The sequence below is a fragment of the Meles meles genome, chromosome 10 (assembly GCF_922984935.1).
Source record: "Meles meles chromosome 10, mMelMel3.1 paternal haplotype, whole genome shotgun sequence".
In the NCBI taxonomy this organism is placed as follows: Eukaryota; Metazoa; Chordata; class Mammalia; order Carnivora; family Mustelidae; genus Meles; species Meles meles.
The window spans coordinates 14418894-14446835 of record NC_060075.1 but is presented as its reverse complement, the minus strand read 5'-3'; the positions used below and the strand labels follow the sequence as shown (position 1 = coordinate 14446835).

Sequence of the window (27942 nt, the reverse complement as noted above, 5' to 3'; positions counted from 1 at the left end):
TGAAGAGGAATGTTGGCATGACTAATCTGTGTAATTCACATGTGGCTTCAGAGGGTGATCTGCAATTACACTTGAACATGGACTTCCGAGTGATGTCCTAGGAATTCATTCAAACCCAGTAAAGCAGCCAGATGGTGGAAACCTCCTTCCCATTCTTGGTTCTCCCTTGTGACTACTTTAAAAGTAGACCCATTGCTCAGAATAATGCAAATCAACACTTGGGTTGGGTTGTCCTTTCCCTGAATATTTGAATATTTGATGCAACGTTCTTATTTTAAGTGCTCCTTATTGGACTATAGGAGGGCAAGGGGGAGGTCAAAGACTATAGCAAACATTCCATCTTTCTAATGATAAGTGAGTGATTTTTAGAGCAGCATTTTGTTCATCTAAATTCTAGTGCTCCTAGGAAGCTTGGCTGTAATGATATGCTCTATATTTTTCCTTGCTCCTAAATTGAGATTTGGCTGATCTCTGCATGATGCTAAACACCCAGTTTGACTCATTAATTTTTCTGAACTAACTGAACTTTTGACCTAATTGGCTGGCTGATTAGGGATTACAGCCATATGTCCAGGTTTTTCTAAGCCAGTTCTGACTTTAACTGTGTTATCCCTCTGTTCCCATAAACCGGTGAAATATCCTAGTAATTCCAATGTTTTGACAGCTACGCTGCACTTCTCAGACTGCTGCTTTCTCCTGGAAAGTGGCATCAAAATCTGTCGGGCCACGTTTCCTGATTTTTGGTTAAGAAAATATGCTTCCCATACGGTTTCAGGCCATGAAAACAAAGACATGAAGAGGTTATAAGGAGTTGGCGATGAGGTCTTGTCTCCATGGTGTGTTCTCTGCCTCCCTATTTCTGTGTTTCTCTCTTAAGTCATGGAATGTGATGAGGGACAAATTATGTGCAGAGGTCAGTTTTGACCAGCAAAACACACAAATTTGCACAGGGAACTTATTTTTGCCATTGGGATTTTTTTTTTTTTTTTTTTTGGTCTTCTGATAATTGTACATGGTTGATGTAGAAGCAAAGGAATTGAACTGGGGAGAGGTACATTTTTAAAAAACAACATATTGATGGTGGGGAAGGGGCATTTAGAAGACGCCTCACCAAGGTGTCTCCCACCTCTGAGATTTTAGGATTCCTCCGTCTCCAGCCTGTCATGGGATCAGGAGGAATTTCCTGGGGTCCATTCCACTCTCGCACCTCTATGCCTCTATCTCTTTGGTCCTTGGACATTGTCAACCAGAAACCACTCCTACCACTCTTCCTTGAGGAGAACTCACTAATTCTGTTTCCCAATAGGGTCAACATATGAATGAAAGCTTCAGTTTCTTGGTTTTTAAGATTTGCTTTTCCCCTTAGGTATTCCACATCAGCGTTTTCAAGACTGGAGAAGCTGGGCATCAGACATCCCAAGCCTTCTCCTTTTATTGGAAATCTGACATTTTTCCGCCAGGTAAGTGCAGCCTTCCATTGTCTTCCAGCATACGATATGCTGAGCCCAGGGCAGCTTTTCCCATGGAGCACTGCGTCCATCTAGGTCACCCACACTTGGGTGGTCTATATGTGAAGGCACTGTGTGATGAGCCTTCCCCTCCTTGAATGAAGTCTCGCGTGACGACAACGATCCATTGATTATCACTCATCAACATGTGTTGAGTCCTGCCATCTTTCCATTCCTCCATTTACCCCAAAACCCACTGACTGAGTATCTAAATGTGCCAGACCCTGGGATGTGGAAGAAGTAGAAGTTACTTATGCCCTTAAGTGAACACGTGAAATCATGGTGTTCAGCACCAGATGGGATGTACCCTAGTGCTAGATTAGGTGAGAGAGACGGTAGCTGTGGTGTCCTTCAGAAGAGAGGAAGATTGTCAGGGCTAGAATCACCCTGGACGACTTCCTGGAGACAGAGGTCTGGCAGGAGCAATAAACACAAGGGCAAGAATTCAAACCCAGGTGGGGAACAATAATATGTGTGTTCGTGGGGCGCCTGGGTGGCTCAGTGGGTTAAAGCCTCTGCCTTCGGCTCAGGTCATGATCTCAGGGTCCTGGGATCGAGCCCCGCATCGGGCTCTCTGCTCAGCGGGAGCCTGCTTCCTCCTCTCTCTCTCTGCCTGCCTCTCTGCCTACTTGTGATCTCTCTCTGTCAAATAAATAAATAAAATCTTAAAAAAAAAATATGTGTGTTCGTACTTAAATGAGAAATAGGGCACAGCTTGATGAGTATCTTGGATTGACTAGAAGGCAAAGATGGGGGAGTGACAGCCTGGATGGCTGGCATTCTAGAAAGGCCAGCGTACTATCACTTGTGAGCGGGAGAGGGACCCTGAAGTGGAAGGTCATGCTGCAGGGGAGAAGACTTAGTTTAAAAAGTCTATGTGGCGTGGTAAGGGCTTGGCTCAGGTGGTGAGGATGAAAGAGAAGGATACTGGGGGGCAAAGTTAGTAACTCCTAGGACAAATTCGGTGTAGAGAGTTCAAGGCAAGTGAGCCAAAGCGTCTCTAAGTGTTGAGCCAGGATCACAGGGAGAATGGCCATGAGTTGACAGAAATAGAAGGTCTGGAGGGCAGCTGCTCTGGGGAGATACCTTTGGTTGGCCGGAATGACAGGCAAGTGGAAAGGTCCTGTAGGCATTTGTAGATAGAGACCCAAGACACTATCTTCTAAGAGTATTTTTGTTTCCCATCACTGGGTTTTCTCAGAAGCCAGATGGTTTAATCTGCGAACTCATGGTGGTGCTGCCACCAGACCCTTCATCAGGAACCGACAGATCCCACGTGTGAAGAACCGCTGAGCTGAACAGAGACAGGAAGGGCTAACTGGGCCAATCCTGGTCATATCTGTTCGATGTCATTCTAGGATTTCCCCACTACCCCCCTCAGAAAGGCTGGCCCTCAGCACCACACAGATAACAGCATTAGCTATTTCTGTCCTTTTCCTTCTTCCTCGGTTTCTTTTCCTTTCTGTCTCTTTTCTCTGCCTGACATTCTCATTCCTCTTATTGTTGCTGTTGCTCTCCTCCTAGTGTTTTAAATACCTTCTCCCCACCTCTGTCTCAGGGCTGGCGCGCTCACAACGCTAAACCCGCAAACAGCGACCTCATTAAGGCTTCCGGTGAGTCCTTGAAGCAAGTGTGAAGAGATTTCTAAGTGTCAAAAGAGAACAACATGCTGGAGAGGAAATTCAAAATAAATAGATTTCACATATTTCTGGGAGGGGGGAATGATCAGTTGTATTCAGTTGAGTAATTTAGTACTAACATTCTGAGGAAAAACAGTAGAACTGTCGATATGAAGAGAACACTGTGCTCCTGCCTCTGGTAATTTCCACATATGCTCCTTTTCAGCTCATCATCCTTGTATGTACAAACCTTGCCAAAATCCTTCTAGAACATAGTAATTTCAGCGACTATTTTTATATTCATAGAAACTTTCCTTGATGTATGGCAAACTTAGACTGTGAAAGTGGATGTAGTAAGAATGGGATGTATTTCCATTAAGGACATCCACCTCTACAACCCCCCACCTCCCAAATCTCTCCTCTCCCCCATGCCTTGGTTGTGTCCCCTTTATACTGCATTCCCATGACACAGGGATCTAGCAATCTCCAGACCTTCACCCCTACAGTTCCTCCATCTATATTTGCACACAAACCCCATCCTCACTACATGACCCCAACCCTGCAGCACAGTGGGTGTGGCATTTTCTGACATCTGTCTCCGGGTGTATTTGCTTCCCATGACAAAATGTGTCCAATGTTTTGTCCTATAGGAAGCTACTCTAAGGTTCTTGTGTTCTGACTCCATTGATTTTAGTCAAAAATTTCACTTGCATCATGATAATTCAGAATTTGTGATAATTTGGATAGATTCAGCAGGCGTTGACAATATAGTGGCTGTCAAAGGGGCTTTGCCAAAATTAATAATAATATAAACCACACTGCAGAGGGGAATGTTAACATAGTTGAGAAAGCAAACAGTTTTCAAATATTTTAGCAGCAATTACACGCAAATACTTGAAGTAGAGATGATCTCCTTCCATCCATTAAAACAGAGTTGACCGAGATTTTTCCTTGGCAATATGTTTTTTAAAGCTATTTGTTTATTCTAATACTTCAAAGTACTTGAAAGCAATAGAACTTGAATTCTTTTTTATTGTTTATGTAATTGTGTTCTCACGGTTCCGGACTTTTTCCTAAATAAATTTGAATACTTGAAATATTGTTTAATCTTATTCTTACCATAGTGATGTGTTTTCCGCAGGGTTTCTGGGAAAGCCACATGGAGCTCAGAAAGCTATATGGACCTCTGTGTGGGTAAGAGGGAACTCCACTTTTCTACCATTTATCTTGATTTCTGCATGTTCTGATAAGGAAGTAATAACCAGAATGGGGATGTTGCATGTGTTTAGATCTTTTGAGGACCCACAAAGAGAGGGCTTAGCTATACAGATGAGGCTCCTGGAGGAGGCCGCAAGGGGGCCCCATGCTAGCTGAAAGAACACCATTTCCCAGCCTTTAAGACCCTGACCAGTTAGCTCAGACCCTGGGTGCCTTGACCATCTCGCACTATTGCTGCAGTTGGACACAGTGGCCCTCCATGCCTCAGTTTAGTTTGCTTTGAGAACCCATGGCTGGTCTTTCCTCATGAACTTACCAAAACCTAACTTGGACCTGTTTTGTTCAATTCTGTGGGTAAAACATGCTGCCAGCTGCATGACCCATATAACCTGCCATCCAATACAATACACGGTGTGGACCGTGAAAGGGGGCACTATTAACAATTACCCCAGGACAACAGTGGACATGATGACTGTCCTGGATATACCGGGACATCTGGTCACCCTAGTTCTCTGCCATGTAAAGTACTAGAGCCCTCTTTTTTTCTTGAATTTTCCCTTGTTATGCCTCCTTCTTTTAAAGAAATCCTCCTAAAAGTTAATCCTCCTTCTTTTAAAAAAAAAATGAAATTCCAGAATCTGGTGAACAAACATATGTTAAGACCAATTATTTTATTCAAGATTTGACAGACTTGAGTCATACTGATTCTCAACTTGTGTCTTTCAACACTGGAGTCCTAATCATATTTAGTCTGTTCCTGTATCACTCCTCCTCAGCCATGGGGTGATTATTAGCACCTTTTTTTGCAGACCTCCAGGTCTGTGCCCACTGTTTTAGGTGCAGTAAACTTCTATTGTGTTCCTAATGTACACACTAATGGGATCCAGTGGTTTGGGAACCCTTCTATCCATAGGATCCATGATACTTCTTCTCCCAGTGATGATTTTCAAAAGACTGACTTGTATTTTATGGAAAAGGCCCTACCCAGGAGTTTTGGCCAGGTAAAGTTTTGGCCAAGTTGTTCTCACTGCCCTTTAGTTTGCTATACGATCCTGCAAAAGTAATAAATTGTCATAGTAGATGCTCTCTGAATTAGTTTGTTACTGCTGCAGAACAAACCGACCTAAAATGCAGGGATTCAAACAATAAATTATTATTCATCACATGTCTAAGGGGTGGCTGGAATTGATTAATCTAAGCTACCCCTGGCTCAACTCAGCTGGGCTTGCTGGTGCATCTGCTGGTCCTCTGGGCAGCCAGCTCATTTAGGCTCAAGTGGGGCAACTCTGCTCTATGTATCTCTCGTCCTTCTTGGAATAGCAAGGAAACCAGGAAAGGCTCTTCTCAAGGTGAAGGCAAATATTCAAGAGAGCACACCTAAGTGCGCAAGAATATTTTAAGTTTCTGCTGCATCGTGTCTGATAACATCCTATTGGCCAAACCAAGTTCTATGGCCACACTCAAAGTCAGGGCAGGAAGCACACTCTGCCCACAGTGAGGCCAAAGCAAGTCACTTGGCCAAGCCTGACACGGATGGGGCAGGGAGGTGTGTTCCTCTGATGGAAGGGCAGGGAGACGGTGCACATCTTTCAATAATTAACTCTACGTAATTCTCTAAGATATCTTTTAGCTTGGTCTTCACTTTTTTTTTTTAACTTGCATAGCTTCTTGCTTTAAGTATGATAGATACTTAATAAAGGCTCAAAGGATTGACCCATTTACCTTTCTCTTGTGCTGTTCTATTGCTTTCTCAAAGTTCTCATTCCAGTTCTCTCTTCCCAACAGTCTCAGTCTGTGGTTGACTTGACACTGACCTTGGAGACTGTTCCGTACATTACTGAGACACAGCAGTGACTCGGAATGACAGCAGCTTCCCTAGAATTAGGAAAAGGCCTAAGTTGAATTCTAGGAATATGTCCCCTGGAGTACTCTTCTGGTACAGATTTTTCAGAGTAGAGCACTTGGGTATTTTAAAATAATTTTAAAATGTCAGATGAAGAGTTTAAAGGGCACTATATTAACTTGTGGCTGGCATGGTGTGCATGCCTGTGTGAGAGGTGGGGGACAAAGAGAAAGAGGGAAGGAGGGAGAGACAATTAGTCTCTTTGACGACAGGAGGTCTAATCAACTCCGCCTGCCCAACTTTAACTAAGTTAACACCATGTATCCTTTTCATTTCAAGAAAAAGGGAATCGAAGAGAATGATTTCTGATGAGGCTGTAGAGATAGAAACTGCAGCATCATCTCCACTCTTTGTTCCCACCTCTGGTGAAAAGGGGAAAAAAGAAAGGTGACGAAATAATTTCTTCCTACAGAACTGTCAACATTTTTCTCCTTTAGAAAAAAAGATGAGCCATGAAATGCTGACTTCTTTTTGAACATGTCCACTCCTGGATTTGGAGTCAAGAGGGTGATGGGGCAAAGCGCAGACTGAGCGCTGTAATCTTGATGAGAATCGGTGTGCTCACCTTTAAAAATGAAAGGGATGGGGATACCTGGGTGGCTCAGTTGGTTAAGCTGGTTGGGAATGTCAAGGATGAACTACGTTCAGTAAAAAGCCTTTCTTTTACACAGTGATTCAGTTGAAGTTATATTAATTTTTAGACTATTTTTATTTATTTTTTAAAAGATATTTATTTATTTACCTAGAGGGGGAGAGAAGGCGCGCATGCACAAACAGGGGGAGTGGCAGAGGGAGCGGGAGAAGCAGGCTTGCTGCCAAGCGGGGAGCCCGATGAAATGCGGGGCTCAATCCCAGAACCCTGGGATGACATCCCAACCAAAGACAGACGCTTAATGGACGACGGAGCCACCCAGGCACCCCTGACTACTTTTATTTATTTATTTTTAAAGATTTTTATTTCTTTATTTGACACAGAGAGAGCGAGCGAGCACAAGCAGGGGGACAGGCAGAGGAGAGGGAGAAGCAGGCTCCCTGCAGGGGAAGCCCAATATGGGACTCTATCCCAGGACTCTGGGATCATGAACTGAGCTGAAGGCAGTGGCTTAACCAATTGAACCACCCAGGTGCCCCTACTTTTATTTTTTAGAAAATATTACCAAGACCAGATGGGTCCTCTTAAAAATTAAAATGATAGACTGATGCAGCGTTTGACAAGGAAAAGCCGCACACACTGTTGATGCCATATAGAGAGGCACTGCGTTGCTGGGCGTCGGGACAGCACTCCGTGCCCGGAGAAGCATGCGCAGAGAGGACCTCCTCTCTGCTCTGGACCTGAAAGCCAAATATGGGGATCATGATGCTTATTATCTGGTTGTTATCATAGCAACTCAGTCAGAGTCTGGGTCCCCAAACTGGAGATCGGCTCCTTATCCATCCTCCCTCCCACTCACTGCTATGGGGAAGATACTGCTCGAGAAGCTTTCTGCCAAGAAGGGTTGACAGCATCACTGTTTATTGGCACCGCCACCATCACCGAGAACAAAATGTCTCTACAAGTATCTAATTATGTAGCCTGCTTTGCCACGCGCTGTGCAGATAAAACTACACATGTTGTCTCTGCCTTCCTTGAGCTTGATGGACTGGCACGCGTACCTATCCGGTTTTTATTCACAATACTTGGTTTGAACTCTTTTGAATTGCACGGTAGGACCCCTGACAACATAATAGGAAGAAAGTGAGGCTTTACGGCTTTAGACAACCTGCCGTCAGTTAATGATTACTGGTTAGCTCCTTCGGTCTGAGCGTGAGCCCCCAGTTGGATTTATATTTCTTCCTAAACCCTAAAAGAACAATATCAACATAACCATTAGACACTTGTGATTGGATAGAAACAGGATGGAGATGATTTTCCCTGCCAATTTGTAACTGGCTTTATGATCCAGTGGATGACAAGCCTTTATTAAACTCTTCCTATTAATTACTTATAAGTACTTACAGCACCTAAGTTTAGCTCATTTGTGACTCCTGAAGTCTCCTATCCAAAGCTTCTTTACCCTTCTCTTAGATGTCTTTTAAGGGACCGTTCTGTAGCTGTTCTACTTAGCTCCATTCCCATCTCTTCTTGCCCTTACTTTATTTTGACCCTTGATTTCTAGTATTAAAAAAAAAGTATATTTACTCCCTCTTGTTGAACTTGATTCTCGTGCTTCTTGGCCTCCATCCTTCCCCACCCCTCCATTTCATTACTACCCCCTCATTCCTATATCCCTTTAACAAGCCAGATTTGATCAGTGATCTCATATACCCTCCCTGGAACAGTACATTGTCAGTAGGTAAGCATGCATATTGTATACAATTCATAAAGTACAAACAAGTATTCAGCAGAGTGTGAAACTGACACCCTTCTTGGACCCTTAGCTACTCTTTCCCAGAAGGAACCTCTGCTATCAATTTCTTAACACTCAGATGGATAATATATGCTAGATGCCATTCTTTATCTTGCCTTGTTCATTAATGATATTTGTGAAATTGTACCATTTCAGTACATTCATTCTTGTTAATTGCTATTCTATTTTTTAAAGATTTTATTTATTTATTTGACAGAGAAAGAGACAGCGAGAACAGGAACACAAGCAGGGGGAGGGGGAGAAGGAGAAGCAGGCTTCCCGCTGAGCCAGGAGCCCAATGTGGGGCTCGATCCCAGAACTCTGGGATCATGACCTGAGCCGAAGGCAAACGCTTAATGACTGAATCACCCAGGTGCCCCATAACTGCTATTCTATTTTTTAAGGATTCCATTGTATGGATGTATCCAAATTCTAAAATTAAGTTTTCAATTGATGAACATATTTTGTTCTCATAAATAATATGACAGTGAATATTCTTGTATATACATCATTGCTATTTTATGTAAGTATGTCTGTAGGATAAATTCCTAAAACAAATTGTTAGGTCAAAGATTATCTACATTTTTAATTTTATTTTAAATGGCTCTGTCTAGGAGTTATATTAGTATATATTCTCATAAATAAGTCTATGAGAGCACCTGGTTCTCTCACGTGATTGCCATTAACATGTAGTGGGTTGTCATTTTAAGTCTTTACCACTTGACGATAGTTTTGATTTGCACTTTTCTAATGATGAGCAAGCCTGGGTATCTTTCATATGTTTAAAATCCATTTTTTTGGTTTATGTTTAAAAAGCATTTTTTTTTCTGAAGACTCGTCTGCCACTTTTCTATTGGATTAGTGATCTTTTCCCAATTTAGTTGTAGAAGCTCTTCACATATTAAAGAAAATAGTCCTTTACATCTAACATACATTGCAAATATTTTCTCCTATGTATTGTTTAACTTCATTTATTGTGTATTTTTTCCAATTAGAAAACATTTGGTTTTTTAATAGTTGAATTTAATCAATTTTAATGGTCTCTACATTTTGGATCTTACTCAAAAAGATATGTTTTTAATTTCCAGTTTTCTGGTGTCTTTTATTTCATCTGAAAAATTTCAGTATTGAATACCTTGAGAATCTACTTGAGAGTAAGGGCAGGAGGAGGCATTCACTCAAGTGAATTCACTCTTACTTTTTTCAGATGGTAGTGTTCCATCTGGAAAGTCATCCTTTTCCAACTGAAGTGAACATCACTGTTATCATTTATTAGTGCCCATATCTACGTATTTCTGACTTCTCTGCACTAATCCCTTCCCTAATCACATGCCAGCACTCCGCCAAATCATCTCATTTGGATATCATGCATGCAGTACCTTCTGGTACGTAGCAGCAATAGAATGTTCTCAGAACATCTTTGCAAGCCTCAGAATCTAAAGCAATCTCTCAGGGATCCTGAGTCCCCAAATTGAAAAAAAAATCGATTTAGCAAACAAATAAGGCTTTGGTAGAAAAGACCTGGCACTCAGACACCAGCTTCATGCCCATGGGAGGTAGAGGTGTTTCATATGCTTCCAACGTGGAGGTTTTTAGCACCGTTTTTTTGAATCAGCTAGCGCCCATGGACTAATAGCACCTTCTCACCACGCAGTGAGGAAGTTGAGAACTTCAGGATGCATATGGGAAAGCAACGAGAACAATAAGGTCATTTCAGTGTTTTTTTTACGCTCAGATGCCCTTGTGCCGTCCATCAGGAGAGCCGGCGCTTCGAACAGAGTAGGGTCTGGAACGTTCGCACGTGAGAGCTCCAAGCCAGCGAGCTCACGTGCTAGACACGTGTGGCTGCAGGACGGCACCGAGATGGGTTTGCTTAAACGCAGGTGGACGGCTGTGTCATCAACGTGCAAGACGTTTGCTGGCCGACCTGCAAAGACCTAGAACTCTGGGAACGAAAGGGCTCCAAAGGACTCAGTCTGCTACAGCCCTGTGCCCCCTCGTTGTTCTCTAAGACGACACAAGACACTTGAACACAGGGGACTTGAAAACGTGGCAGAGGATGGCGTGGGCTGGAACCCTTGGCTGCTTTGTTCAAGAAAATACAAGCATTCAGACTCACACCTGGGCAACTGATAGGGGGCAGAGGGGGCAATATTTGGGTCTCCTGACTTGGTAAAAGTTGAGTCTTTCAAGAAAGTGTGGAAAACAAAGCTTGGGACCACCATCTTCAAGTGATATGGGTCTGAAACCAAAATTAATATGGGACCTCGTGGTCTTCATGCCATAATTACTGAGAATCACTCTGTGAGTTAAATATCTGTATTCTCATGGGTCAAGAGAGATCAGTTGCTAACACTCAACTTGCAAGGGCACATTTTTAAATGAATAATTACCCTGTTGTTGCATTTTAGGGTGGGGGTGCATTTTTTTTTATAAAAATGAATATAATTGGCTGATTTTTTCTCCCCTCAGAGGGCTTTAAGAGTAGGAAGAAAGTTGTCAGCAGGAAAATACATGATAATTACCACCCACTGAAGCATGTAGTCTAATAGGTAGAATTATCAAAGGAACAGTTGTCCTAAGATAAATAGGCAATCTAGACCCAAAAGGATAGGAAGAATTCTATTAGCATCCCACTTCTCTTGAATGAGCTTGCTTTTCACCTCTCCCATTACTATCACAGTCTCTTGTTACACCTGAGCTACTATAAGGCTTCCATTCTTCCTTACGGTTTAAGATTACTCTTTTTCCCTACTCTTCATCCAAAGACCCTTTTGATGTTTACCCATTTTTTTCTGGACTTTGAGTCTCTTCTTTTACTCACCAATTCTCACCACTTCCCTTCCCCCATTCTCATTCTATGACAACCCATAAGTGGGGGTTACTGCGTAGTTGAATCACTCCTACTGTCCAGGTCTTTGGGACTTACACTCCTAAAAATCAGGAGCCCATATGAATTCCTCTTTCTTGGGTAGAAAAACATCAAACAGAGCATGCCAACTTACAGGAGAAAACTGGGGTTCACGTTCCAGCTCCAGCTCCCCTATCTGTCCCTTGTTACCTTGATGGATTTAAGCCAATCTCTTCCCCTCTTGAAGCCCCAGATTTCTCAAAATAAAATGAGGGATGTGAACTCTATCAGTGACTTTGACACTTGAATTATGAGCCTTGGTGAATAATACATTTTGCACGGTGATCCAGGACACGCACACTTGAAATCAAAGTCTTACAAAAGAACATCTTATTACTGCAAGATCCACACTGACCCATTCTATTCTATTATTTCCTGGAAAACAAAACAAAACAAAACATACAAGCACGTCACGATTCACTGAATCGGTTTCATAACCACTAGTAAGTCAGGATGAGCAATTTGAAAAGCAAAGGGCCAGATGATACCTGAAACCCTTGCCAGCTCTAAATGAGGGAGCTGCAAACCAATGGCTCGACCCCAACAGTCATCACTGAAAATGTGATAAGCCCCGGTTTTTATGGTGGTTTCAGACTGTGAGACCCCTGGACAAAATCAGTGGCTGAAATAGAATATAAGCTGAAACTGCCCTCCAGTGGCGGGGAGGGGGGGGGGGGCTCCTGCCCCTCACTCAGCACTTGCTGCCCGAGAACACCTTGCTGTTGCCTCTTTAAAATCACAAGTTCAGGCATTATGACAATTACTGCCCAGGCTTAACCCAGAATCTTTCAAGCGAAAAAGCGTTAACAGAATATATGGGCTGGCAATTTAAAACATCTGTCGGTACTATTTTTGCACTGAGGGTCGATATCTAAGTAGTTCATGGGAAAACTCTGTCTCAGTGAGGTATGGCCATCATTGTGCATTTCCAAGGGATGGGGCAGCAGAGGGAATGACCCAGACATTCACTGGGGTGGCCAGATACGGAAAACTGACCAGGCTGGGGTTGCTGATGGAGGAGGTTCCAGCCAATGAGCAAAGCACAGTGTTTAAAGGGTTAAGAAATTGGCAACTCCCCATTCCAGCAAACATGGCCATTGTGAACAGTCCAGGAGAAGGCTACCCAAAGAGGAGGTCAGTTGGACAAGAATCAGGCATCCAGAAAAGCAGAAATCAGGAAGACCTGTCAGTGGACATGAGGCCCCAACAACAGGGGGTGCCGGGTCCTGAGATGGGCTTCGGGGAGGAGGAAAGCAAGGCATCCAGGGGGAGATGCCTGGGGACAAATCACACGCAGGTGCGCAGTCCTCAGACTGGGAGCAGAATGTGAGGTTCAGGATGCAGAAACCAGACCCAGTTCCTGTTGCCAGCTGGGGACAAGAGATCCATCCTGGGGGGAGCAGATCAAGGTTGAGGACGGGATGTCTGGGGTTGTTCCACATCTGGGGAGGGGCTGGCACTGCAGGTGGGGGACAAGCACTTGGCTGGGAAGAGTGCAGGGCTCACAGGCAAGGAAAAGTCAGCCTCAGATTTTCAGTGTTACACTCCTTGATGTGCGTTCCCCAAATCTACCAGCATAGCGGGTTCAAGATGGAAGGGAGCTCACCCTCCATCCGTGACAACCACATACGGCATCAGTGACTTCTTTATCCCCCAGGTGACAGCCCTGCACCAGTGTGCCCCCGAACAACAGAACATCTCAAATTAAAACGGCATAAAACTCTATTTCCAGCTAATATTTTCAAATAATAAATTCCATATTTAATTGAATTGTACCTGCAACAAATCCAAGTTGTTCAACCCAAAATGCAAAATAGAATTATGTAACCTAGTCATAAATCACTGTGGCATTTGCCAAGGCATTCTCCCATCTGGAAGCAGGTCCAGATAACCCTGGCATTAGCAGACATCTTCTGTCGAGAACCTCTTCTGCACAGATACTCTCAGAAGTTGCACACGCTTACCCAATTCTTATGGCTCTCAACCCTAATTAATTGAGAATGCAAATAGCATCCCTATTCTGTCCAAAAATAAGAATGACACACTATCTTTGATTTCACGATGTAAGAAAAGTCATTTCTAAATTCAAAGGAGCAACTAATTCCCAATTCACACAGAGCTTAAAGTTCTTCTTTATCCCGATTTTGGGAGCAGAGAAACTTTTTTCAAGTTCCTGGAGCCCTTGAATGATTTAAAAAAAAAAAAAACAGTCTTGAATCTTGTTACATAGGGCAGAAGGCAAAGGCGTCTAAACGTCTACACCAAATTAACTCTGGATATATAGAATACACTTTCAAACAAACAAATCACGTATCATCGCACACGTTTGAAATTCTACTAAGTTTTGAATGATCAAATTTTATCTTTAAAATGGACCATTTAGGGGTGCCTGGGTGGCTCTGTTGGTTAAGAATCTTCCTTAGGTTCAGGTCATGATCCCAGAGTCCCAGGATCGAGCCCCACCTCAGGCTCCCTGCTCAGCGGGATGTCTGCTCTCTCTCCGCCCCAACCCCTCCCTTCTGCTTGTGCTCTCGCTCTCTCTCTCAAATAAATAAATAAAATCTCTTAAAAAATAATAAAATGGACCACATGGGGCCCCTGGGTGGCACGGTCCATTAAGCGACCAACTCCTGGTTTCAGCTCAGGTCATGATCTCATGGGTGGTGGGATTGAGCCCCACGTCAGACTCCATGTTTAGCATGGTTGGGGTGCGGGGATTGCTTGAAGATTTTCTCCCTTTCCCCAACTCCCAAGCTCTCTCTCTCTCTCTCTCTAGATAAATAAATAAAATCTTTATTAAGAAATTAAAATAAAATGGACCACATTCTCCTTTCCTCCTTAAGACCTCTAAATCTTTTAGAGTTTGGGTCATTTACTATGTACTGCAGTTATTCCTGGTCTGTCTTAAGTGGGAGATTTCTGCCGCTGGGCACACAACCCCTAGCAAGGGGTTGCCAGGTTTTAGGACGCCTGCATGCCTGGGGCATGATCGTAGCAACTTAATTACTAAAATAAGTTCCTTGATTATTGTTTGCATCTCAAGACCATGCTCCTCACAACTACTCCCCCATCATACTCCCAGACTGTAAGAATTTTGCAACCTACTATATGAAATTTCCTACTCCAAGTGAGGCTCACAGTGTACTGGTCTACTGACAAAGGCCTGACTCTCTGACACGCTGCCCAGGCTCCCCACATTAACCACTAAGGAGGCACTGTGAGCATATGATGCTATCTTTGTCCCTGTTTCAAGAGGAAATTATAAGCTCTGCCCTGGGCCTTCGGCTGGTGGATGGCCCGTTGCCACGTGGTAGGTGGACGTGGTGAGTGTGGTCTTTTGTTGTGTTCCAACACCCACCAGCACCTCCTGGTACTACTCGGGCTACACGGGAAGTGGGCATCTGGGTATTGATCAAGGCTACCGCCCTTCCCAACAGGACCCCTTGGGAAGGAAATCCAGGTCCCATCAGGGTCATCTCCTCCATCTTCTCCATCGCTAATGCAGTGCTCACTGCATTAACCACCAGAGAGGCCAATGTTGATGGACCTTCCACTTCCCTTTGAGGGGTGTCTGCACCTCTCCAAGTTCACTTCTCAGATTCACTGCCAGACTACGGCTTGTCCCTTGTGACTCACGTGGCTACTCGATCGTTCCGAAGGACTCCAGCCTAAAGATTCTTAACGGCTTACCCGAAGTTCTAGATGTCTCTGCTAGAGTTTGGGTCCCTGGGACCATTTTAGTTCTTTGTCCTCCTTAGCCTGGGATCCCACTAGGATGCTGTCTTCTGAACGGACACTTAACATCCTGAGTCCTGCCCACCCCCACATCTACACTTGTTAACGAGCAACAGGTTTCAGTGTCCGAGACCTGACAACCGACACCCACAGAATTAAGATTTCATCGTAGTAGGTGGAATGGGCTTTCGTGCCTCCACATCGCATGGCTGTGGGATTAGTGGGTCCCCCGACTCCTGGTCTGACCCAGGTGTTGAGGGCGGCGTGCATGGAGGACATTTGGCTGGAGGGCTCTTCTTTTGTGGTAAAATACAATGTAAAATTTACCATCCTAATCCTTTTTAAGTGTGCAGTTCCGGGGCACTGAGTACATTGAGACTGCTGGGTAACCATCCCACCACCCATCTCCAGAACGCTTCTCCTCTGGAAAAAACAAACTTTGTACCCATTAAACAAAGCCTCCCCCCACCTCCTTCCTCTAGCCCCTGGCAACCACCATTCTACTTTCTGGCTTTATGATTTCAACGGCTCCAGGAACCTCAAAGAAGCAGAATTATACCACAGTTGTCCTTTTGTGAAGGACTAATTTCACTGAGCATAATGGCCTCAGGGTTTCCCCACGTGGTAGCAGGTGTTAGAATTTCCTTTCTTTTTAGGGCTGAATGATATTTTATTTTAAGCATATACCATGTTTTGTTTATCCATTCATCTGTCTGTGGACCCTTGGGCTGTTCCCACCTTTGGGCTATTGTGCCCTGCACGGCTATGAACGCGGGTGGGCGAGCAGCTCTTTGAGACCTCACTTCCAATTCTCGCAGGGACAGACCCAGAAGCTGAAATGCTAGATCATGTGGTAATTCTCTTTTTCATTTTTGAGGCAATGCCCTACTGTTTTCTGTAGTGACTGCACCATTTTACGTGTGGACAACATTTTGTAACAATGCTTTACTATTCCCTTTGACTGTGGCTATGTGGCCGTTCCTTCTTGCCTCCCAGCCTCCCAACCTTGAGAGAGAACTCCAGGAGAAATGTCAACCCGGTGTGCTGTGGAACCCAACTGGTCAGTGTGAGCCACACATTTCTAACTGGAATGCGTGGCCCCAGTCATCTTGCCCCAGCTTCCTGCTGACTGTAAGCCAGCGGGCACATTCTTTACCAGACTAGCCCTGTTATCAACAAATGCCTGAGCTGCACCATAAATTTAGTTCGTTTTAATAAATTCCCAGTAGTCCCCCTCCCGGAGCCCCTTCTCTTCTTATCTCACTCTCTGCCAAACCCTTTACAATTTATGTGTTTACTTTTCAGTTCTGCTTTCAGCCCCTCCAAGCTTCCTCCTTCTCGCCAGGTCACTGTAGCCTTTGTGTCTCATATAAATTTAGTCCCCGGTGTCTGGGACTCCTGTCGATGTCCACTCACTCGTTCACGGGGCCACGTCTCCTCTCCTGGGCACTGGCCCTTCCCTATCTGGGCTTCCCACCTCGAGGAACGTGTCAAGATCATGGCCTTGCTTTGTGATGGTTTGCTGGAGGAGGCACACGCAAGTCCCCCCTTGGTCCTCGTGGCCTCTGCACAGAGGGTGTGCTCACTGAGAGGGGCCAAAGGCCTTCACACCGGGTCCTGTGAAGGAGAGGTGGCGTGCCCGGGTGCATAAGCTTGGGAGGAAGTTATGGGGTTTTGGCTGGGATAGAGAAAGGGAGCGAGTACAGGCCAAGGGTGTGCTAGGCCAGTGTGATCTTTGAGACAGCGACAGAGAACATGACCTTGGCAGTGCAGAGAGAGGAGAGAGACCAAAGCCACGGTGCTAAGGAAGTGGGTTTCTGGAAGGAAGTAGGTGCCCGGGGTCATGGTGGGGGAGGAAAGGGATGGAATTTATGAACAAACAAACAATCCTTCTAGTGGCCCAAGTGAGTGATGACAGTGATTTGGCTCATCAGAAATACAAGGTCTAAATGCAAGGAAAAACTTTATCCAGGAAATATCCTGTAGCAAGTAACGACTGGTCCATTCTAAGGAATAGGACATGACTTGACATTCATCCCTGCACGTGGGCTTTGAGTTCTGGAGGCAAAAAGGTCCTTCCCCCCATCCTGAGGAGGGGGGCAAGGCAGAGGGAAGACATCTCTGCTGCGATCAGTGGGAGCTACGGATGAGATACGGGATCCCTGGTGACTTCAGGACAAAGCACCCCAGTCACATAGCCGCATCAGGAAGAAGATGGGAGGGTGCGAGTCCCAGAGTATGCTTGGAATCTCGAGCCTCTGGCCTGCTTGAGTCTCAGCCTTCAACATCCTTCAACAATCTAACACGCTGTTTCCCACGGAGTGTCCTTTGGACCATTTCCATGGACAATAATAATGGTTACATGGAAAATAAAAAAGGGGGCGTTCCCCCTGGTCAAACACGAGAAACACTGGGTTAGTCAAAGGAACACAGGTCTCTTGATCGTGGGGCTTCTCTGAACCCTGCCCGTACTGACGTGCTGGAACACCTCCAAGCGAGACGCTTAGCACGCAGTGTTTATTTGACCACAGAACCTTTTTTGTTTGTTTTCCAGAATGTCTCTTGGGACTAGAATATAGAGAACAGGCTCTGAGAGAAAACACTGATCTAACAAATAGCATTTTACTCCCAACGTATTCCCCAGGAAACACAGCCATCGATGAGAGCAGCTCACTTCCCCACAGTGAATTATCAGTGTTGCGACCAGTAATTACTAATTACCGCCATTTCAAAATGTTCTCCCTCTGTCTCTATCTCCGTCTCCATCTCTGTCTCTGTCTCTCTGTCTCTCTCTGAGCGTGTGTGTGTTCATTCTGAGATGCCGTGGAGAATGGGGAACACACTGCCACGTGTTCTGCATGTTTATTTATTCCCTTTTATCCTCGTACCTTTCTCTCCCCAACAGACAACCATTCCATTGGTTAACATGCATTTTTTGGGCACGCTCTCCTGCAAACTGTGTATTCATGTGTATTATCCTTAGCTTATCCCGATGGCCGTGCCCTCGTTCCCTGCTTTGGTTTTTTCACTGAGCACTCTGCTTGAAGGACCCTCACGTCACAGGGTTCCCACAGAGTGTGGGGCTCCACTCTTCCTGCCCATCCCTGTCCCCACTCCTCGGGGGGGCGGGGGGAGACACACCATGGCCTCCAGCAAACAGCGCTCCCATGGACCTCCTTTTATGCTTTATGGACTTGTGTGCGCAGGCTACAGGCATGTACCTTGCTTTCGTGATTGTAAGAGACACATATCTTTGTTCCCTGGGGCCGCTTACGTGGTAAATACCAGTCCATAACTGTTTTCTGGTCTTCTATTTGGGTCTTGTCCCTTCAGGACAGTATCCCCTGTGACCACCCCAACAACTCCGGGGGATGGGTTGAGCTGATTTCATTATCCTCCACTTATATGGAAACATAGGACAAAAATAATACGTGGTTAGCAAGAGCTGAGTGCCGGGCTGTGCAGGTTCTCCTTCTTTTTTTTTTTTTTTAATTTTAAGTAGGCTCCCTGCCCAACATGGGGCTTGAGCTCAGAACCCTGAGATTAGGAGCTGCATGCTCCACAGACTGAGTCAGCCAGACGTCCCTGGTTCTCCTAATCCCAAGCCTTTTCTGTTCCACGGTCCCCTAGTGTTGTTCCTCGGATACTCCCTACACTCCCGTCTTAGGACATCAACCCCAATGACAGGCCACTTCATCACTTGTTTCCCGCCCGGCTCTCTCAGAACTCACGCTCTGTGCAGACACGCAGTCTGTCTCCGTGCGGGGCTATTCCCACAGGCCAACGACAGTGCCCGACACGTAAACGGGGCTCAGGAAGCATCTGCTGAGTGACCAGTACATACCTTTCAGGATAAAATCTCAACGGGAAGGTCTGGTGATTTTGCTGATTGGGATAATTAATATTATTTCCTTGGGATATAATGAAAGGAATTGGGGGAAAGGTTCTCATATTAAATCAAGGTTTCGGGCGGACAGGTCTATAACCTTTTCCCATCAGTGACCATGGCCGTCAGTTCAGTAGCAAGCCCGCAGAAGCGCAGAAGCACAGAAGCGATTCGTGGCGCGCCAGTCCGGCCTGGCATCTGCGGGATAAACAGATGAGGGAGGGGTGATGCTCTCATGATACAAGAGCGGGGCTCCCCTCACTCTGGTCATGCATCAGGTTCTTTGGGGGCTACTAACCCATGTCCTGCTCCCAAGGGGCCACCCTCTCCCCTAGCCTAACCCTCGGGGGTCTGCCTAGGGTGCCCCAAAGAGCACTGGATTGCGAGCCAGATCTGGGTTCTGGTCTTAGCTTGGCTGTTCGCTGCCATGGGACTAGAATGAGTGATGAATCATTGTCCCCAACCTTTAAAAAAAAAAAAAAGACATGTGCCTGCCTGCTACCTCCCAGGTCTGCCATGAAAATCAAAGGAACCGTGAGTGAGTGCAGCCTGCCCCGGGAGCGGTGATGATCCCTCCGTTCCTTAGGTCAGTCTCTGAAAGGTCTTACACCAGCAGGCGCCCCCAGGGAGAAAGCCAGCTCCAGGAGCCATCCCCAGCTGGGGCTGGGGCCAGCTTCCCTCCTCCCTGCTGCAGGTCCTCAGGAGCCAGGCAGGAGTGTCTCTGGCCTTTTATGGCTCCCGGGGAATTCCTGACCCTCCCCTCCTCCTGGCCGTGGCAAGTGTCCAGGTGGTGCCCACAGATCATCTCACCTCTTGGGTCCTTCATTTCCCTCAAGCTATGCAATGGGGGAGGGGAGTTTGGTCTAGAAAGATCATCTTGGAGCTTCCTTCTCTCTCTAAAACACTGTGATCTGGTCTTTAATTTTTTTTTCCTGCCCCCGTCTCTCCCTCACTGTGCCTGAAATCCTTCTGCCACTGAACTCTCCTATCTTTGCCTGCCCAGGACTGTGGGCACACCATCCCGGCACTGAGGCTCCTCCCCGACCCCATTGTCTTCTTTAGAACCGACTCTCCAGCATCTGTGAAGCCTCACTATACATATTCTGCACCCACATGGCAGCCGGGGAGAGGAGATTTTGCTAGAGTCTCGCACCAATATATGCCTTGCACGTCCTCTCTACACCCACCAGAATGCGCGCACACACACACACGCATACACACACACACACACAGCCCCCTCCCGTGCCCGGGAACCGACATGCCTGGGCATCCCTGTGTGGGCGCAAATATTCAGGGACAGCCAAATGACTATTTTAATGTTTCTTTGTCCCTGCAGTGCCATCTAACTATTTATTTAGTAGCTTGATGCTGTTTGCATCAACAACTTTGCCTTATAGGCTGTTCTTCACGTTTATGATTCTTACTGTGAAAAAAATTGCTTGCCTAACATCTGTTCTGAATTTGTTTTTTCTTTATTTTTATTTATCTATTCCCTATTGAATTAAATTTGCACCAAGGACAGTAACTCCAATTGGACTCTCTGGTGTCCTTCAGGATTTCTGTACACTTCGACACGTCTCTTAATTACTTTTTTTTTTTTTATTGTTATGAGCGAGACGTATATACCCATGCTCACGCAGGCAGACTGGTTTGTGGCTTACCTCTGCCTGTCCCCCTCTGGGGAATAAGTTTTATTAACTGAATAAATTAAATGGGCGGGTATATTCAATAGAGTAGAGAGGTTTATCGTTGTAGGTTTGTTTCAGACAACTACCCCCCCCCGCCCAACCCTGCTGCCCAGCAGTTCCCTTTTCCTGCCATAGCTCTGTTCTGGAGGAAGCGTGACGGTAGCCTGACAGAGTCACAGCTCACCAGGACTGGAAGGGCCACTTCATCTTATAGATGAAGAAGCAGAGGGTCAGGGGAGAGGCTAACTTCCTGCCCAGACTCATGAAAAGTGGAGGACAGCTTGAACCCGCGTCTCCTGGCTGCCAGCCTGGGGTTGTTCCTCGGCAGTGTGAGGCCTCCTGGTAGGACCCTGCCACTACCCAGACGCCGCTCCGGGACTGTGGTGCCTCACGAGCGGACAGTGGCCTGTTTTCCATGGGTGTGGCTGACAGGGCTTGGGTGAGGGACCAGCGGGAGACGGCCTGCAGGTCACGGGAGGGCCTGGCTCTCATGGACCCCCCTGGGGGGCGCTGTGGTTCTCCCGCCTCTTCCAAGCGGGCTTGTGCGAACTCTGCCCAGTCCTCCTTCAGCCCCTACTGTCATTACTAGAAATCCACCGCAGGACCTACAAAGGGTATTTCTGGCAGGAGCCAAGAAGGTCCCTAAGGAAGGGTGGTGAGACCTGCTTTCCCACTTGATACCTGGAAAATCTACTGGGTGTAGGGACTGTGACCCCAAGATTCAAGGGACCAGCCCAGGGTCACAACATTCTAACTCCAAACGCAATGCCCTTTCAGCCATCACTTCTCAGCTCATCCTAGGAGCAGCGTGCCCTTCTCTCCATTCCTTATGACCTTTCCCACACTCTTTTTGGGGTCTGGGTCCATTTCTTCCAATGGCAGAGAGACAGAGGGGACAGTTTCCCCCACGGCTGGAAGAACTCACTGCTGGCTTCAGCCCTGGTATTATCCACTCAGCAGAAGTTTTAGGCTTGGTTGTGTGGGTAGCACTGAGCTGCGGCAGTGGGGATATCATCCTGCCCTTCCACAAAGAGCAAACAAACAAACAAACAAAAAACCCTCACTCATTTCTTGTTTCCTGAAGAAATTTGGCATCTAATTTAGAAGAAAAACACAGACCTGGGCCAAGTTGCACAGAATGGCAGGGAGTAAGTGGCTGAACACATGAGTAAGCAGACAACCTGAAGCCATGAACTGGGTAGACTCCTGGGCCAGTGAAGGCAGAGAGGGCCTCCAGGAGGGGGCAGTCCTTGAGCTTGGTCTTGAGGGATGATGACAGGGAGATGAGGAGGAAGAAGGAAAAGAGTTCTCCCTGGTATGAAGTTAGAGAAAGGCTTTGAGGTGGGAACCGTTGGAGCATGAGAAGTTGACCATCTGGACCAGGGGACACAGATGAAGCCGCAGCCTGGCCCGTGTCGCCCATGACCCTGGAGTTAGAGTGGAGGCTCTCTGCTGACTACGCTGTCAATGGCGGGCTAAGTCCTCCCCTAAAGGGGGATCTGAGCCACTTGTCTCAGTGTTACCGTGTCATGGAACCTCTGATTCAAATGAAATCATTGGCAGAGCCATTGGGTGGCAGCGGAGAGACGATCTAAGAGTTCTGTGTGCTCAGCACCAACTTCCCCCAGTCCCCAGCACCCAGATGACAGCGCACAGCCGTACCTGAGATCACCAGCACCAGCCACAAAGGGACACACACCCGTGAAGAAGCCAGTAGAGCGGCCCTCCACGCGGGTGCCACTTCCATCGTGGTGGAAGAGAAATAGGAAAACAGGGCCACAGGTTTTGGAAGGAACGGGGACTACGGTGGCTTCTGGAATGCAGGATAAAGGGAAACAAGGCTCCGAGGTTTCAAGTCTGGCTTCAGATGGGCCGGTCGCAGGAACTGGGAAGTCAGGAGGACAACAAGTGACTCCCCAGAACGAGAAAGGCAGATTCCGAACCATCCCTCCATTTCCTCCTATGTAGGAGGAGCTCTGCTGGCCTCTCAGGGATGCAAGGGAAAAATAAGAATAAAGCTTTATCCTCAAAGAATTCACAGCAGTAAGGAGTCATCGATAAATAAAACAGAATGAGATGTAAATAAATGGAGGAGTGGACCAGGCGCTCCAGATGTCGCAAGGAGGGGTCTGAGAAGGGTCCAGAGAAGAGCGGACAGGTGACCCAACTTCAGAACAGGGTTTCCCAACAAGATGGAGACCGGGATATCACAGGGGAAATTGTGTGTGAAAAGAATGGGGCATGGGGGTAAGCTGCAAATCTGGGGAACCACAAATGATCATTCTTTGAGCAACTGTATGTGGCTGTGATTCCCAAACTATGTGCCTGAGGCAACCCAGGGTGCCACGGGGTGAATTTACAGGGACTTCCTGGGGTATTTTAAATATTCATGGGAAACACAGTGACATCTTTTGGACACTGTGAGAAGTACTTTCAATTTATGTGTCTTCCTTTTCCCAATGTCCACTGGGTTGTTAGAACATGAATAATTACTGAGTTGTTTGGACTTACGTGCTTAAAAAGGAGACTGTTGGGTACCTCCTTAGGCCTTGGGAGGCTACGTAAAGCTCCTGAGTCACTACCCGTGCCACGAATTGAGAAGCTTTGTGAACCTTGGTGGAAGAGGAATAAGGTAGGGAGAGGGGTTACCAGCTCCTGCAGGGCCTCTCACGACAGGCCAAGAAGCTGGGCCTATTCCTTCAAACAGTGGAGAGTCATTAGAGGCTTATCAGGCGTGTGACAACATAGTCAGCTTCGGCTTTCAAAGGTAGATTTGGTCTTGAGGAAGGTAGATTTGGTCTTGAGGGAGGAGCTGGTTTGGAGGAGTTGGTTTAAGGCCTACTGCAATGGTCCTATCCCAGAGAGATGGGGCCTCTACCCAGCAGCCTTAGAGGGTGGGACTGGGATACACAGGCTCCGTTAACATTATGGAACTCCTACCACCTGCCCACAACTGTAGTCCGTGCTAAAGGCCAAAGATAAAGAAGGTTCCTTTGTTTAAAGCACTCACAATCACGTGGAAAGACAGCCAAGCACACATCAAACTACTGTGAGTGGAGAACCACTAACAGTCAACCAGGCAGGAAAATGAGAAGGAGGGATGCTGTTCCAGAAAAGCGGGGGGAACAGCATGTGCAAAGGTGTGGAGGTGAGGGATGATGGAGGGTTTCAGTGAATCAGGGTGATCATCCGTCCTGGCTCTTGGGGTGATGGGGAATAGGGAGGGATGAGGCTGAAGAACAAGGCAGGGGCTGCATTTTGCGGGATGCTGCAGTCCGTGCTGAAGACTGCCCAAGACCTTGATGGTGACCAACCATTGAAGGGTTTAAGATAAAGGAGTGGTACAATTAGATTTGCATTTTACAAGGTCCCAGGTGGATAGCTGAGTCGGGACCCATGTGTAGACAAGCAGCAGGTCGGGAAGACAAGCCAGAATGATGGAGACATACATCTCTGAGTGGGAGATCCAAAGTCCAGCCAGGAAGTGAGAGACCAGAGATTCTACAGGGCAGGAGGAAGACACGGAGCAGACCCAGGCCCCACCCAGAGGGGCAGGGCTCTTTATAAAGGGCTGGTTCGGTCCATCAGGCTCTGTAGGGCTGAGGTCAGGATCAGCCCCCAGCACGTGTGCGAAGAGGCGTCCGCACACAGGGGGGCACACTCCTGCTCCCATTGACTCCAAACTCCATGGGCCTGTGACTCTGTCACTGCTCCTCTAGGAAGGTGTCGCTGGCAGCTTGAGTCTGCTCTGCGTCTCTGCTAACACAAGCCTCCCGGGCTCTCATGACAGATTGGATAGCAAGATGCCCCAGTCAGCTGAGCCGGGACAGACCCCCAGGCCTCCTAGGGCCATTCTTTCTCCCAGAACCATGGCCGCTGCCCAGCCCAGAAAGCCAAATGACCTAGTACAACTGGCAGTGGACTTCTGCTCAGCCTTTCTCAGAATTTTCTGGAAAGTGAGAGTCTAGGACTCATCACAGTGACCTCCTTCAGGCTCTGCACAACCCCCCGTAACTGTGTGCCTACCTCTTCCACACCTATGGGGGGCCAGAGGTGTGGCTTAAGGCCAGGCCAGTAGTTACCCTTCAGCATTCCCCACGTGCCGGGAAATCACACTGTCACCGAGGCAAGGATTTACCAGATGCTTCATGCTTAGTAGCTGCCAGAGAAGCCAAAGGCCCCCATCCATCCTTCAGACCCTCCCTGGACACCAGGAGTCTCTGGATGAGCATCCACTTTCCTTCTGCAGACGCTGGGGGCTGGGGGGGGGGGCAGCAGATCACCTGTTCCCCAGGGGCAAGCCTCACCCAGCCTCTTCACCGCCTACGGGGGTGAAGGGGGTGAAGGCCCCCTGCTGGGGCACGTAGGAGAGGGGGCTCACACTGCTGATGGAGAGGTGATCATGACCAGCGCTTACCTAAAACTTTGCTGTGCGCAAAACATTCTCCTGTTTCTCATCCAGCCCTCCTAGCACGCCTCTTTGATTAAGAAACTGGTTCGGGAAAGTTGTGGTTTGCTCAAGGTGACACAGCTGTGAAATCACAAGGCAGAGCCTTGAACCCAAGTCCCGACAGCTGTCACCGCCAATGCCCACCCTGACTCTTAAAAAAGACACCATGGGGCCAATGAGAAATGTCCCCCCCCCCCTTTGGTCTTTTTCTTAGTAGAAAAGTCACACGCACTCATTATAAAATACTGGGACACAAAAGAAATAAAGACAGCATGACAAGTCAAAGTCCCCCAACATTTCCTGCTTCAGACACCTGCACCGTGGGCCAGTATAGCTTCCTCTAGACTTTTTCTAGGGATATTATTAACATGACCCAGCACAGTGCCTGACACAGAGTTTGGCTCAGTAAATGCTTGTTGAGTGAACTGACAAAGAGTCGGATGGGCTAGTATTTATTTACACAACTATATGTACTAGTTTACAATGTGCTTTTCTGTTCAGCTGCGTAACCTGCCCATCCTCCCATGTCAGGTCCTGGAGGCACCTCTGATGAACAGCCTGGAGAGCTTGGCCGCCCCTGACAGGTGCAGGCCTCCTGGCACAGGGCCAGGCAGCCCACAGGCTAATACCAGCAGGCTACCTCACCTCAGTGACCAGAAGGCAATTATCAACTATCTTGATTGAACTGACTGGTCAGTTTAAAAAAACAAAAACAAAAACAAAACAGAAAATCTGCCAATTAAACAGTCAAACAAGTGGGTTTTCTTGTTTGCACAATACTTCATGATTAGCCTGAATTTTCTCTTCAACCAGTTGCTCTGGAGTTCAAATACGCAGATTCTTATGTGCATAAATAAACATAAATGAACATAATCGGCTAAGAACTTTCACCAAAAGGTGAAGCAAGAACTTACCTTTGTAACTGGGCTGGCGGGTGGGGGCTGGAGGTCTGGTCGGTGAAACAAGAAGCTAGTCTGTGTTTCCTCCTCAGAAAGACCCCGTCGGCGCAGCTGGTGGCTTGGCGGCTTCCTCTTGCACCCCTGCTCAGCGCTGAGCAGCTCCACAGACCAGGCGGCCCTGGAGTAGCGCGTCCTCGGGCAACTTCTTTCTCTCAGCCTCAGTGTCCTATTCTGAAAAGTGGGTGGAGTAACTACCACATCCACGTCCTGTGAGGATGAGACAAGATCATACGGGTAGTGCACCTAGAACAAGGCCTGGCAGGTGGTAAGCGTGCAGTAAATGCTAACAGCTTTGGTTTGTGCAAAGGTCCTGAGGACGGCCCTCAACCCAGTCGAACACCTCACTGGCTCATTTCACTGATCTAGGAAGTGCCTTCACACCTGTAGAAAGGAGACTTAACATTCAAAGACCTTGATGTAATTTCCTTTTTAATTCATAGGAATTAAAGGCTTCAAAGCCACACCAGACTGTAGAGATTGTCATGTTTTGCTTCCATATTTCAGAGACAAGGAAGCTGGAGCCCAGAACTGGGATTTTCAGAGTTTGCCTGCGGTGGTTGTCTGAGTGGGTGGCAACGCCGGCTGATCCCAGATCCAGCCTCCGGGCTCGGGTGCATATTGCTGGGCAGTAGCCCCCCCCCCATCTCGGGGAGCAGTTAGATGCCCCCACACCTTCACACGGATGTACCAAACTGAGATCAGCCCCCTTGGAGAAGTACATTTTGAGAGGTGGGAGGGTATCAGGTATTCACAAAGCTGAGGAGGAAGGGGAGCACCATCTTGGTTAGGACTTCCGGCTAACAAACGATAGAAACCCAACTCAGATGACCTAAAGCACACACGCTGTGACTGAAGTGTGGGGAATCCGGGAAGGGCGGTAGCAGGCAGAGCTTCGAACCGGACTTTGTAGTTCCTTGACACCCCGTTTGTCTGAAATCTCTCCTCGTCCTGTTCGCTCCTTCTGTGGACAGTTCCTACCATGTGGTAGAAAGATGGCGGCCAACCGCCCTGTACTCCTTTATCCCCAATTTAGCAGCTCTAGGAGAAAGATGAAGCTTTCTCCCTGCAGTCTGCATGCATATATCCAATGAAGGATTCTGACTGGCCCTGACTGGGTCATGTGTCCACCCCAGGACCAGTCAGTGTTGCCAAGGAGATGAGTCATTGTGATTGGTATGCCTGGGTGGCGAGTCCATCCATGACCAGATGCTGGGGGTGGACTTGGTGGTGGAATGGCAAGGTGCTATCATCAACAGATCCTTCAGTACCGCACGGAATAGGGGAAGCCGCCTCCTGAGGCGGCGCTGGGCAGACAGGAAGGCCAGAGCCCTCCCAGGTACCCAAGAGGGAGCCCGAAAAACAATCTTCATTACATTCTCTGTTCGAAATCTTTCCGGGAGCTCCTCAAACTAGAGATGAGTGTTTGTGTAAATATAAATTCACAAGATTACGCAATTTACATGTAAAATGGGGCCAGTTTTCTCACGAGGTTCATAAACAGTCTCTGAAGCAATTCTAAAGGAATTGTGACAAAATTGTTTTTAGCATTAGCAATATTACTAGAAAAAAGCACAAGGACTCCCAAGGTGCCCACTTGGAAGGACAACTTCCATTTGAATATAGAAGCATTATTTTCTTGTTTTTTTAAAAAATCCAGATCACATGTAAAATTATTTCG

The 27942-nt window shown here is 47.0% G+C and overlaps 1 protein-coding gene across 1 annotated transcript in view; it reads left to right on the top strand.

Annotated features, from left to right (window-relative positions):
* The window catches only part of TBXAS1 (thromboxane A synthase 1), a 154172-nt gene that overhangs the window by 40370 nt on the left and 85860 nt on the right, over window positions 1-27942 (top strand). Inside the window, exons 3-4 of the mRNA XM_046020971.1 lie at window positions 1367-1460; window positions 4269-4321. Of these exons, the coding sequence (XP_045876927.1) occupies window positions 1367-1460; window positions 4269-4321 (147 nt within the window). The remainder of the gene's footprint in view (window positions 1-1366; window positions 1461-4268; window positions 4322-27942) is intronic.